Source organism: Budorcas taxicolor, chromosome 14, assembly GCF_023091745.1.
Source record: "Budorcas taxicolor isolate Tak-1 chromosome 14, Takin1.1, whole genome shotgun sequence".
Lineage (NCBI taxonomy): Eukaryota > Metazoa > Chordata > Mammalia > Artiodactyla > Bovidae > Budorcas > Budorcas taxicolor.
Window position 1 is genome coordinate 38,324,345 of NC_068923.1, and position 14,349 is coordinate 38,338,693.

The 14,349-nt window shown below is 39.5% G+C and overlaps 1 protein-coding gene across 1 annotated transcript in view; it reads right to left on the bottom strand.

Annotated features, from left to right (window-relative positions):
- Positions 1–1,581: 1,581 nt before the first annotated feature.
- The window catches only part of TOX (thymocyte selection associated high mobility group box), a 307,411-nt gene continuing 294,643 nt past the window's right edge, over positions 1,582–14,349 (bottom strand). Inside the window, exons 7-10 of the mRNA XM_052651904.1 lie at positions 8,504–8,893; positions 7,390–7,431; positions 1,969–2,120; positions 1,582–1,666 (exon numbers count right to left, since the gene is read on the bottom strand). Coding sequence (XP_052507864.1) covers positions 1,630–1,666; positions 1,969–2,120; positions 7,390–7,431; positions 8,504–8,893 — 621 coding nt within the window. The 3' untranslated portion in view covers positions 1,582–1,629. The remainder of the gene's footprint in view (positions 1,667–1,968; positions 2,121–7,389; positions 7,432–8,503; positions 8,894–14,349) is intronic.

Genomic DNA, 14,349 nt, shown 5'->3' on the forward strand with positions numbered 1-14,349 from the left:
AATTCTCTTGGAAGACCCAGGAGTTCTGGAAAGAGAGTAGCTTGTGGAGGCACAAATGGCAACAAGATCCTCAATTTCTATCAAATTTCAAACTGGGAATGCGTCTCCCTTTTCCTGTCTGGTTACTCACCTTTCACTTTTAGATATTCTGGACAGTGTGCTTTCCCTTTCCTCCTGTCCCTAGTTTAATTCCTAAATGTTTTCTGGATTTTGTGAAAAGCATGCAGCTTGAGGAATTTGACTGATTTGACCTTAATTCTTTTTTGGGAGGGGGTGGGGGAGGAAGTTTACAGAAATGACTAAAACCAGCTGAGAAGTTTAAAGAATTGACTAAAACCAGCTGAGAACTAAGAAGCCACCTTTTCCTCTCAGGTAGGGAGCTCATCTGTTCAGTCTTGGAGGCTGTGTGACTTTTAGGGCAATCTTCTGTTCTATTGTATGAAGAAAGAAATTCTTAAATATCACAGTTTTTCATTTGCGTCAACCAAAGAAATATAGAAATAGAGGCTGGTTACTTAAATTTGCTGCTAAAATGAAAAGTAGGTTTGGCTTTATTCACTGTAAAAACTAAATTATAAAGTATTCACACCAAGCGTGAATTTTTTTTTGCCAGCAAAAGTTAAAACATCAAAGAAAGCTCTTTCAAATACTAACAAATTTACTTACAAACACCTATATTTATTATTTCATAAATAGGCGCAACAGTTTCCATAAAAAAAGATTAAATACAGACACAGTATGAAGAAACAATAATACAGAGCCCTATGTAAAGGTTATAATTTAGCTGTTTTCAATCTCTTTCGCATCTAATAAAATACCAGGTAAGCATTTGGCGGTTTTATACATAAAAGGGCTTAAATGACATTTACTAACCATTACACAAAAAGTGATACAAAAAAGCAATTTTTCTGCAGTACAAAATAAACGGTGTTTGCGCTTCCCCTCACACTAGTTTCTTTTTGTCTGATCAATGAGACAAAGCCAATTTGTTTTTAAATTAAAATCATTTGGGAGTATATTTTTTCAAATATTTTGAAAATATAGAACTATTAGTCAGTTGTTTTAAAAATGAAGTAAAAATATGAATGTTTGCCAATTTAACCCCTATTGTGAAATCAATAAACTGGAATGAGCCAGTTTCAAATCACAATTTAGCTACAAAAACATTCACATTTTATACTCTAGGAGAGTGTGACATAGATGCTATTTACAAACTTGCTATGACTGCTACATCAAGCCATTTAAAAAGTCTTTAGTAGTTTCATATAAACACCCATTATGAAAACCAATGGAAAATCCAGGACTTTTATCCAAGACATCTATAGTTGCTAAGGCAGTTACTATAGCGCAGCACTTCACAGCAAAAAAACCAACATAAAATCTGAATGGTCCAAAGTTCCTTCAGGGAAGAAGAAAAACAATGTCCATAAAGGATTAAAAAAATAATAAAGATAAAGAAGCATGACTATTTCTTCCAGAGTGGGTGACCCACAAGCTCAAATGGTCCTAAGTGCTTAGCAACTTGTATTTTTTTCTAATAAAATGGAGAACTGCCTTGACTGTACAAAGCAATCCACGGTGAAAAGACTTCCCTGAATGCCTCAGTGGAAAGAAGAGGTGTCTGGAGTTTCAGGTAAGGTACAGTGCTTTGTCCCTCTGCATGCCCCTGTGTGGAGAGAAAATAGACAAGCAACTGGTGTTAACAGGACAGTCTTGCTATGGGTGACCAAGGGGGATGCGTCTGTCTGCTCTAGCTTGAGGGATGGGGTTGGGCATGGGGAAAGTGCACAGTGAAAGCCAACAGGATTTAAAGGCATTTACTCTTGGAATGCTTAAAAATTTCTGGTTTTGCGAACATGGAACCATTCCGGATTATCTTTTGGAAAGCTGGAAGAAATGTAGGATCTTTCCACGACATGACTGTTATGAGAGCTGTGTGCCACCAGGTGGCGATGGCCGGCCGCTTACCCACTACTGCAGTAGTCGTTATTCCAGTCCACGGGCTGGGTGGGAGGATTTCTGCACCCGGAGCGCACATACTCCATGGCCTGGGTAACCACTTGTGCAGCTGTAGATGTAGGATTGATTATGGTCTGATAGTCGGGTTGAAGATTAAATCCCTGAAAAGCAAAGCAAGTCCACAAATAAGGATCAAAGTGCCTTGTTAAGAAGAAAAGCACCTAAATATTTAGTCACTGTTTGCAAACACTACTTACCTTCTTGCTTGTGCCCCTGCAAGGGCAAGCTAATCTCAAGAACCATGAAAACTTAAAACAAAGATGGAAAAGAAGTGCCCACACTCCATCTTTCTTACCTTTCCTTCCTTTAGCCATGTGTTACTTGACTTGTACTCTTGAGCAGATATATTGAATTGAGAAATAATGTAAAATTTAGAAAAGCCAACTCAACCAAAACAAAGAGAAAAGGCCCTAAACCCCTCAAAGTTTATGTTTTCTGTCTAACCCAAGGATACATTAATAGTTAATCCCCAGAATATGCAACAGAATCTTTTCTGAAGGATTCAGGCAGCAGGTGGCTGAGTGTTTTATTAGACTACACCTATTCACATATTGTTCTCAAAACCCTTTTTCTTCATTCAGTCACAAAGGGACCATCTGCTTCTTCTTTTATTTGTACTTCTTTCTCAGCTAAAAATTTCAACCAAAGCTTTTTAACAGTTGTTGGACTAATATAGGGAAGGAGATTCAAAACAACTTGCCACTGGAAAACACAGAGGAGGAAAAGTATAAGACAGAGGAAATATTTTTAAATTGAAAAGTCTATTAACTGGCAAATAATAATCAGACTCCAGGAAGGTTCTTTTAACACATTGATGTGGTGAAGTGTTGACTTTTAATCCTTGCAGAGCTATTAAAAATTCAAGGACAGAATCTCTGAAGTAGATAGCTATATCTGGTAAACAAAAAGCATTATACGCTAAGACTTATTTTTAGCTTATCTGGTGAATTCACGAGCTGCATAAGCAAGCTTTGCTGGAAATGACCAAAAAAAGCAACTTAACTAATCTCATGGTTGTCTCTTTTTGCAGCAGATTTCAGACATGGTTTTACCCTCTGAAAAACTAAGAGATTTAAACACAAATCATTTTCTATTTACTTGCAGGGAGCTTCTTTTGAAGGAATAATATTGCTGAGATTTTATCGTTTAAAAAAATTCAGCAGAATGATCAGAGAGTTGATTCGGAACTCAGGCTATTTCCTTAGACTTTTATTTATTTGCAGGTACCCTGGGTAAAGACTCAAAGACATCTATTATCAAATGTCCTCAATTCTCGATATTGGCTTTAAGGTATTAAATTATTTTCCATTCAAGGGATAAAGACTTCAAGCCAATGTCCAGGCAAACTCCCAACAAAGCTGCTCATGAAAGACAGAGCACTGAATGACTGGAAACAAATCACTGAAAAGTGGAGCATTCAGTCAGCTTGGTTATTTGACCTCACACAGCTAGAAAGAGTAGTGTTTCTTAAACCAACAACTGGTTTGTGAGAGGGAAGTTTGTTTATGTAGATACCACCTGCAGCTCCTGCCATAAACATTTTCCAAAGCAGGGGGGCGTGAGAAGTGAGAGGAATATAACTGGATGTTTGGTACTCTAACCTTTTCCAGGCTGGCAACCACTCTTTCTCCAGACCATCCTGTATGTCTGTCATGCATGGAGTTTCAGGACAGTCCTGTAATGTCTTAATGGGGCTTACCGTCCAGTTTTCTGGACCTCCCCCCCGAGTGTCTTGTGTAACGTTAGGCAGACAAGCAGGAAAAAGTCCCCAGGGAGAGGAACCTCAGGCTGATTTTTATTTCAGCCCCCTCACCAGGGCTGCCCAGTGACCAGAGAGGGTGTTGCTTATTGGATATTCTCAGGGTCAAGCCCATAGTAGTGGCTCAATAAATCGTGTTTTCCAATAAGTGAATTTTAACATCAATTATTTGATGCTACTCTTCGAAAGGCCTGGGGAATATAACTGTGTAAATACCAAGGCTTTCCTATCTTTTTAATGTAAAGTTCTCCACAATGGATTTTTGAACAGTCAACAAAACATAACTTAAAAGTAAATAAGTCTTAAAACTAGAGTAGTTGAAAATATCTCATGTTAGGTGAAGGTATGGAAACATATGAGAAAGTAAAAAATAAATAAAAACAAACCAACCTGCTTCTATCCAACACCACACAATCAAAGAACAGCAATGACCATTGCTTTTTTCTATCCAATGAACATGGCCCCTCAAAGTTGGGAAAGAGAGTATCAGGAGAACATTAATTTTTAAGTGATCAGTTTAAGACTTAAATGGGTAACTTCAGTTTATAAAACCAAAATGATGTGTTATCTGCGAAGCTCAAAGATTTAAAATTTAGCTAACTTCAATGCCTAAATTTAATATCACTAGTATTAAAACAACCATGGACCAAGGAAAACACAAGCAAAGCCTGAAGACCAATTTTACTTGCTTTCAATTTAAAAAATGAAACTTTCTTCTGATGACTGTATTAAGAGATGCTGAGGTCAAACTCAGAAATAACAGTATTTTTATTATTGTTGTAAGTATGAAACAACAATGATGATAGAAAGGTTTGAAAAATGTTTGCTTAGTGATCTAATTAAACAAGACTGAATATTTTGCATTTTAATGCTCAAGAGAAAAATCACCAACTGTTTTGTAGCATGCCTGGAATTTTAAATTTCATTTTCTGGTGCCAGATTGAAATAAAAATAGGAAACATGATAAAGATTAATTTGATGTCAGAAGGGACATTTGCTCTTTAATTAGATTTCTGTAGCCCTAGCAGTTTTGTTGTGCCACCATATCAAGTCCTAAAAAAGCCTGCAGCAATACCAAACCGTGATCCTCGTATCCACACTTTACTGGGAACTAATTTCATTTCCTGCCTGTCTGGAGAGGTCTTTTCAACAGGCATCAATGTTTTTGTCTTCACAACTGATTTATTCATCAATCTCAATGTGATTTTTTTAAACCTTTAAATTACACCCAAATCCTAAAGCAGCTGTTTATTACACAAGGAAATTGAAAATCTGTCTGTGTGATATCATACAAAGATTTTTTTTCTTAAGGTTATAAAGGAAGTTGACAGATATTAATGATTTTTCTCTCTTGACCTCATTCGACAATATAGTGAACAGAAAAAAAAGGAAGAAAACTGGACTAAAAAATAAACCCCAGGTCTATGGGTTTAGTGTATAAAATATTATTCTAGAAAAAAAAAAAACAAACTATTACTCCTAGTGGATGATACGATCATTTTTAGGATACATTCATTTTCAAAAGGATAATAAAATAGCTAAAGTAATGCTTAAATATGAAACATTACTGTAAAAATACAGTAGCCATGAGCTTTCTTGCTCTTTCTTTCTCTTTTTCTTTTTTTGGTGTGTGAAAATGGGAACATGGCCAGAAAGCAAACACCTTCTCTATAAAGATGATGAATCCAACAGGTCTAATTCCAGCCATAAGCTTTCTACAACCCACTTTGATGACATGAACATTGGCCCCACAGACCACTGTGATTGTAATAAACGAGTGACATGGAGGTGTGACAGACACTCTGGATCTGATTTTAGGATTATCAGTTCGTTGAGACTTCCAGTCCTCTTAACCTGCAGGATTCTCTCCAGTGATCTACCCTGACTCTGACCTCACTGCCCATCACTCTCTGTTCCTCACCATGCTCCCCACTGGCCTCCTTTCCATGTCCTGGATAAGCCACGTTCCTCCCAGTTGGCCCTCCAGGCCAGAGGAGTCCCTTCTGTTTGCTATGCTCCCTGCTAGCATCCACCCCACTCCCTTCCCACCCTCTGATTCCTAGAGGCTGCTTCCTCTTCTCTGCCTGCTCTTGAGAGATGCCTTCTTTATCCGTCCCAGGCAAAGGCCTGCTATTCCTCCACACATCCTGCAGTTTGTCCCCCTGTTTAATTTTTCCCATGGGATCCTAATAACTTACCTGTTTATCTTATTCCCACTGCTCCCCTTCTCCATTCCACCCCAACTCTAATGTGAGCTCCATGAGGGTAGAAGTCACTCAGTTTCAGCCAGAGCCTGGCATGTGTTAAGGGGTTCAATGAATCTTTTTTGAATAAATGAAAAATTTTAAAACTTTTAAGGATTTGAGATTCTACAAACTAGCCTGTAATTTCTTCTAATATTTAAGCTTCTGCAACTTAATTTTTTTATTCCTTCATTTGTTAACTTCTATCTTCAGTAGTCATTTTATTGACTACCTACAATGATCAAGGCATCATATTGATTTTAGTTACCATGGTCTCTGCAGCTGCACTGACTCTCCATTTTGGGTTCATGCCATTTTGTCTTCTATTATTAATGTAAGTTAAAATCAAGTCCTACCATCTCAATAAGAAAACTTTCTGAGATACACTAATAGAACTCACTTAAATATTGATGAGTAACTTGTCCAATGTAATCTGCCCTATTTTTTCCTATTAAGATTCTATATGGAAAGACACATCTCCTGAATTTCCAAATGTGGCCTTATGTAATTCAGAAATGTTTGAAAACTATTCAGGGTCACAGCTCATCTAAGGTATAGAGTATAAATAGACAATGAACTGTCTCTGAGTGGATAAATTAATAAAAAGTGTTCTCTCTGCACAGAGCTCTGGTCCCCAACCTGGGGAGTGGGCCACATCCTCTGTATTTTTTTCTCTGGGAACAAACACCCCTCACTACAGCACTGAGAACAAAACATGGCCCTCAAGTGGATAGTACCCTTAGGCAGAAGTCAACCCACCCGACCGAAGGTCTCTCAGCTCTTCACTCAAACACTATTGGTTCATTAAAATGCAAGGAACTCACGAATGTCCTTTGTATCAAGAGTAATGTCTGATGGAAAAGAAGGACAATGGGACCCTATTAATGTCACTCACTGGTCACAAACCTGCTGTAAACAAGGAGGTTGGTCTTTCCCAGTGAATTTATAGCTTGTCTGTTGAAGGTAAGTCAGTCATCTGAGCTTTATCAATATCCTTGGCTTGGGAACCAAAGAAGACTTTGGTAGGCAGATGAGTCCTTTGCTTTCCATGATCATTTAATCTCAGAACTAACTAGGATCTACAGCGCCTCCCAAGGCTTAGGAGAAACTGTTACAAATTGACAAGAAAGATTAAGAGTGAGAAGCAGCAGGCCTAGCATTTAAGAATCAAGGGGGGGATATATGTATACCTCTGGCTGACTCATGTGGAGGTTTGACAGCAAACAACAAAATACTGTAAAGCAATTATCCTTCAATTAAAAAAAAAAAAAAAGAATCCAGGATCTGACCACTGAACAGAGCTAGGTTTGAATTCTAGCTCTGACCTATGGGCAAGTTAGTCAACTCTGCTGAACTCTGTCTCGTCACCTGTGAGATGAAGGCAAGGTCAGGACCTGCACTGTGAATTTTCTGAAATTAAAGAGGAGGTAAGGTAATGTATTAAGGTTTGTAATTGTCACCTCTTGGAAATCCTGTCTATAATAACAATAATAAAAATGATTTGGGACTATGTATATCTGATTCCTATTTCTGCCTCCCCTCCACCCCACTGTGGCCAACTATAGACTATATCAGAGGGCTCCTATATTGCTTTTATAGGAAGACTCTGCATATTTAATTATAGACCTGGGAACAACAGTCATATGATTATGAAAGTGATATGTTAATTTAATATGCTTTATAGTTTCTACCTTGACCTGTTTTTTTTAAAACACATTTTTAGGATTTTTAAATGCTTTATATTCAGTTTACTTTACATCGTTTGCTCTTAATTCTCAAATTTTAAAATAACACTCAAATCCAGAAGGAAAATGATTTCAAAGACAAGTTAAGCTAAGACTGCACACAAATGGTTTCCACAATTGTGGGGTAGACATGGAGGCTTCTAAACCTCCTGTGTTTTCTAATGTAGAAGCCAGATATCCATTTTAAAATAAAACTCTGGTTAGGTTAACATTTTCATTTCTTAGGACTCTTAAGGTTGTACCAAATTTGATACTTCTGACCAGAAATAGTGGGCCTGATTTCACCTTGCAGGATTTGTTGGATTCAACAGGCGTACCATCAAGAATTTCTCATTTCTGAATAATATACTGATTATATACATATATGTGTATATATATGTGTGTGTGTGTATGTATGTACATATGGCAGACTTCTCAACCCCAAAGAGATCTTTAGCAGTAGTGGCATCTGAAAACAACAAATGTGCCTCACTCAAAGGCAGAAAACAGGGAGAGTGACGAGAAAGATGGGTACCATGGGAAAGAAGTCAGGGATTATGAAAGGCAGAAGCTGTTGTGATTCTTTGAGGCTGCCTGACTCACCCCTGCAAGTTAATTTTCAGGAAGCAGGTATTTGCTGAAGATCTCCCATTCTCTTTCCACTTACAGAGAAGAATGGAACCCCCACCCAATCCACTGGAGGAACAGACCCCCTCCAGCACCTCTGAATGGGAGCCCAGTGCCCGGCCCGCACATACCTGCTGCATGGTGGGGGAGTGTAAGGCGGGCTGGACCTGCATGGGGAGCTGGGTCCCGAGGGGCTGCTGCATGGAGAGCGGCTGGTGCTGCTGCAGGTTGAGATGCTGGTGAAGAGGGGGGCTGATCTGGAGGGGAGGGGGGGGGGACACGGCCATGTTGGCTATAGAGACAGTCACTGGCATTTGGTTGTTGGCCTTGGGTGCTATGCTCCTGGGGAGACTGGGATGCATGGCGGTTAGGTGAGGGTTCATTCCTGGTTGTTGGTGGTAGTGGGAACTTAGGTACAGAGCTGAGTGGGCCTGGCTGGGCCCAGGGAACACTGACGGCGGCTTGGCATTGATCAGCTGCGGAGGCTGAGCCGTCTTCACGTCAACAGGCTCGCTGTAGCTCTGTGGAGAAACAAACAGGAACCGAGTTAAGAGGCGGACACCCAGGCGCTGCTTTTTCTTAGCAATATGCTCTATGAGTTCACTTGTGAACAGTCACGTGGATCAATACCTGTTCCTACTCTGGACTCCAAGAACTCCTCCATCGTCACTTGCCACATGACCTTATGCAAGCCTGAGCACATTCCACCTCTTTTATGAAATCTAAAACAATGTATGTTGACATTTTTTCTTGGCTTAAATGTTAAGCTCTAATTTGGTGCCTTTTCTCATCATCCAAAGATGAAAAAATGAGGGGTGCGTGCGGTGGATGCAGTCAGTGTCCTATCGGGAACTACCAGTGTGACTCACTTGCAAGGGAAGTCAGTGAGGGAGCTTTTCTGTTGACTATATGCTTGCTTTTTATTTTTCCTTTTTATATTCTCAAAGAGCCTTGACATTAGATATTGCACAAAGAAAGCAATGTTGGTTGATGGAACTGGATAAGGAAGAAAGAGTTCAAAAATACCTTTCTGAAGTTATATAAAACCACATTAATATATTTTTAAAGTAACCGTAGAACTCATCTTGATTTTTAAAAAGAGTTGGTGATGAATTGTCCTCAATAATGAACTGGATAAAAATAATCTCTCTTGGAAATTTTAGACTCCATCATAAATTAACACAATTTTTCCTGAATTTTTTTACACACCTTCAAATGGTCATTTCCTAATATCTTTTAAATTGACTTAAAAACTAGACATTTCAGTGAAAGTTGAAAAGTATCAAGAGTCAACCCCAAGGTGTTTATTCTTGGGCATGAACCTGCCTCCTACTTTTGCTGAGAGGAAGAGACTGCAAAACAAATGGTAAAGAGTGAAACCAGGTGGAGAAAGAAGATGCCCAAATTTCCTTCCGGAGAAAAAAGTCACTTGGTCAAAATAAGGTCTTGAAGATGCATCTGTGCCCTTATTCAGTGCCTCTGATGTCATGCTTCTTCCATCAATAAGTCAACGCAAGCCTCTTGTTACCCAGCACAGCAGGGCCTTCCTGGGCACCCCATCTCAGTCTCTGGGCAGCTCGGGCACTTTCAGGAGCCTGGCTCATCACACAGGGTGACAGGAAACCCCGTGCAGGGACTTCACTGCACAAGTCAGCCAGCAACACAACTCGTTTCCTCCCCACAGTGGAGGGGACTGAGTGAGAGCCACAGGAAGAACGGTTATGTATTATGTGCGCTGACTGCAGGAGGCCAGGCTGGGGTGCTGGACTGGTGGCTTCACATACTTTCTGCATAGGAAAGACATGAATGACATCTCTAAAAATACATCAACCATGGAGCTGTGGGGTCCTGCGAGACCCTGATTACTCCATGCAGAGTAGATAGAAAGGTGAGCCCTAAAGAATTCAAGCTCTTCCAAAGAACCTTCTCTTTATATTTTTCTGTGTTAGTAGTGATGCAGTTTTCTACAACAGGAGTAGACATTGACTCCCTGTCTTCTGCATTAACATGAAACAGGTCAAAAATTGTTCACAAAAATTTTCAAGGGAAGGCTTTGGATCAAAAGAATTTTACTAAATGTAGTACCTAAAAGGAACTTTCAATTGATAAAAAAAAAAAAAAACTTCAGTCATTTTCTTTCTTTCTTTTTTTTGCTTCCATTTAAAAATTCTTATTGCTGGTATGCAGAGCAGTGAACAATTAAAGGAAAAGGTCAAATGGGTTAACTCAGGCTGTGTAAACAGTGACTTGTTTTATATCAGAATAACATAGACTGCAGTGATATGCCTCAAAAATCATCCCATATATGCCAAGAAGATTATGTACTTGTTGTCCGTGTGTTTAAGTCATGTGGGAAAGTGTTTTCATTGTCTTGCATTCTCACTTCTTTTCCCAGTTGTGGAAGGGCTAATTTCATATTCAGTCACACACCGTGCCAGCTTCATACAGGAAGGGAACAATCACACAACAACCAAGAGAGCTACAAAAATCAATACATGTTAGTGCATCTTCCTTTTTGTTTTATAGTTGCTTTAATTTTTTAAACAGAAGAAAAATCACTCACAATTCCTATACTATCAAAATTATAAAATATATGTCATTGTAAAACATTCTCACTTTTTATTTCTGGAGCCAATAATCACATCATTATCTAGTGACACGATGCACACAGAGCAGTAGATAGGTATCCTGAGCGTGTGTGTGCACATGTGTGTGTATGTGAAGACAAAAAGACATGTTCAGATACGTTCATACATTAATCTTAGGCATTCCAACAATATTTAAACAAGCCTAAAGGTGCTATATTAGGTTGGCTGAAAAGTTTGTCCAGGTTTTTAGGTACCATCTTATGGAAAAAAGCCAAATGAATTTTTGGCCAGGCCAGTACTTATGTTACATTTAGAAATCACTAACTGTAGTTAGTACAGTTAGTACAGACACTCAGCAAGCAGGTGGGCTGGCTTCATGACCAGAAGTCAGTCCTGGTGAGCAGTTTTAGGGACAAAAAAAGTTTTAGGGACTTTGCCCCCGACACAGATTCCAAACTGTATTAGAGGGGTTTGTGGAAAAATAAATGTCCTTCAAAACAAGTTTCCGTGACAAAATATGTGTGGGAAGAGCACTGGGTCAAGGGAGGTTAGGAGGCTCCTCTCCTGCGGGACTTGTCAGAGCCTTCAGTGTGTAATGCACACTGTGAATTTCCGAGGGACTACCAGAGAAGTCTTTCCTCAGTGGGTAATTTCACTGAAATAGTCTTCAATTGGAAACTAATTCAGAAGATGAATTAATAAATTACACAAACATATCTAAAATGACAAATAGAACATACATTTAGATTTGAATAGTCATCTCTTCCCTCAAGTAAACTAATTTGTATTGCCCCCAAATACATACTTAAATTACATCCATCTAGGTATAGTATCAAAATTATCCTTTGTTTCATGTTTACCAAAATACTACCTGTATAGAGAATTTCATATTCTAGGCCAAGAACAGTGACACAGTTTCCTGAAGGAATTAGCAAATTGGTAACTCCTCAACTGTAGCCTAGAATTGCTAAGGCATAGGGCTTCCCTGGTGGCTCAGACAGTAAAGAACCTGCCTGCAATCCAGGAGCCCAGGTGTGATCCCTGGGTCGAGAAGATCCCCTGGAGAAAGGAATGGCAACCGACTCCAGTATTCCTGCCTGGAGAATTCCATGGACAGAGGAACCTGGTAGGCTACAGTCCATGGAACTGCAAAGAGTTGGACATGACTGAGCGACTAACACTTTCATTTTTCTTCAGACACAGTAAAGCAAAATTCAAAATAAACCACGAATCAAATTCTCCTGAATTTCACTTTCTAAACTATGTAGAGATAAAGACAGACACAAAGACACAGACAGAAACCTACTTGAGACACTTCATTGCCAACTTTGAGAAGATTCTCTTTTCTCATGGTAACTAAACACAAAATCAAGACTGCCGGGAGAAATATCAATAATCTCAGATAGGCAGACGACACCACTCTTATGGCAGAAAGCAAAGAAGAACTAAAGAGCCTCTTGATGAAAGTGAAAGAGGAGAGTGAAAATGTTGGCTTAAAGCTCAACATTCAGAAAACTAAGATCATGGCATCTGGTCCCATCACTTCATGGCAAATAGATGGGGAAACAGTGTTTATGTCTTTGGGTTCCAAGATCACTGCAGACGGTGATTTCAGCTGTGAAATTAAAAGATGTTTCCTCCTTGGGAGGAAAGTTATGACCAACCTAGACAGCATATTAAAAAGCAGAGACATTACTTTGCCGACAAAGGTCTGTCTAGTCAAGGCTATGGTTTTTCCATGTAGTCATGTATGGATGTGACAGATGGATCATAAAGAAAGCTGAGCACCCAAGAGTTGATGCTTTTAAACTGTACTGTGGGAGAAGACTCTTGAAAGTCTCTTGGACTGCAAGGAGATCCAACCAGTCCATACTAAAGAAGATCAGTCCTGAATATTCACTGGAAGGACTGATGCTGAAGCTGAAACTCTAATCCTTTGACCATCTGATGTGAAGACGTGACTCACTGGAAAAGACCCTGATGCTGGGAAAGATTGAGGGTAGGAGGAGAAGGGGATGACAGAGGATGAGATGGTTGGATGGCATCACTGACTTGATGGACATGAGTTTGAATAAGCTCGGGAGTTGGTGATAGACAGGGAAGCCTGGTGTGCTGCAGTCCATGGGGTTGCAGAGTCGGATGTGACTGAGCTACTGAACTGAACTGAAACACAAAACATTTTGTCTATTCAGTCATTTGTTTGCCATTTGTCTTCTCCATTCTAAAGCATGAAGAGATCAGTACCATTAAGCTTACTTTGAAAGAGTAGTATTTTTTAATCACTACAAGGACTATAACAAGTCAAACAGATTTCCAAAACTAAGGATTTAGACAACATTTGAAACAATTTTTAACACACACACAGAGAAAAATTTTGGGGAAGTTACATGTTTTCCCTACACTTTTGAAGTCGCTGAATATAACAAGAGAAATAATGAAACTAGCCATGTGCCTAAACATGGCAGGCACTCCATTGGGGGTTCTCTTCCTGCATTCTCTCTTCACCATAATTTCCTGCACCATCAGGAAAGGATGTTTTTTGGGGGGCTGCATGGCTTGCGGGATCTTACTTCCCCCACCAGAGACTGAAACTGGGCCCTGGCAGTGAGAGTGCTGAATCCTAACCACTGGACCACCAGGGAATTCCCAGGAAAGGATTGTTTAAAGGTTGGGACTAGAATCTTTGGTGTCTCATGCATCTGTTGCAGTGCCAAGTACAGAGAAGACAAACATATTTGCTGAGTGACTGAATGACTGTCCTTGAACAATACTGGGAGCAGTCACTGTTGCCCTTGCTGAGACTCCTGACGAGACATGCCATTCCTCTTTCTAAGGAGGAGGTTTTCAAATCTTTGAAAACTCACAGAATATCAGATTGCTCTTTACTGTCTGCTCTCATCATGAACCACACTCTTTTGGAAGAAGTGGGAGATTACAAGCCTAGCTTTGCTCTTTAGTTGGATCCCGTGGGCTCTGCTCCCCACTGGGCCGGGATGGACAGCAAGAAGTAGGAAAGCTTACTGTGTTTCACCCCTATCTTGAGAATTTGTATCTTTATGTAGAGATCCACTCATTTAGGCAGGGAAAAAACTTGCTTGGGCTTCACTTCTTGTTAATTCTTAATCAGACTAATAAACAGACACAGAGTTGTTTCACTGTTTTGGAAGACAGGCCAAACAAGTTCATCTTCCATAGCAAAGTGTCATGAATTCATAACCTGATTAAATGGAAATATGAAGAAATCCTAAGTTTAATACACTCTCACCATCATTTTCTTCAAATTAAACTATGAAAGCAAGGCTTGTTGTTGTTGCTTTAGTTGCTAAGTCATGTCAGATTCTTTTGCGATCTCATTTCGCAAATAATGATATTGTATATGAAGATCATTA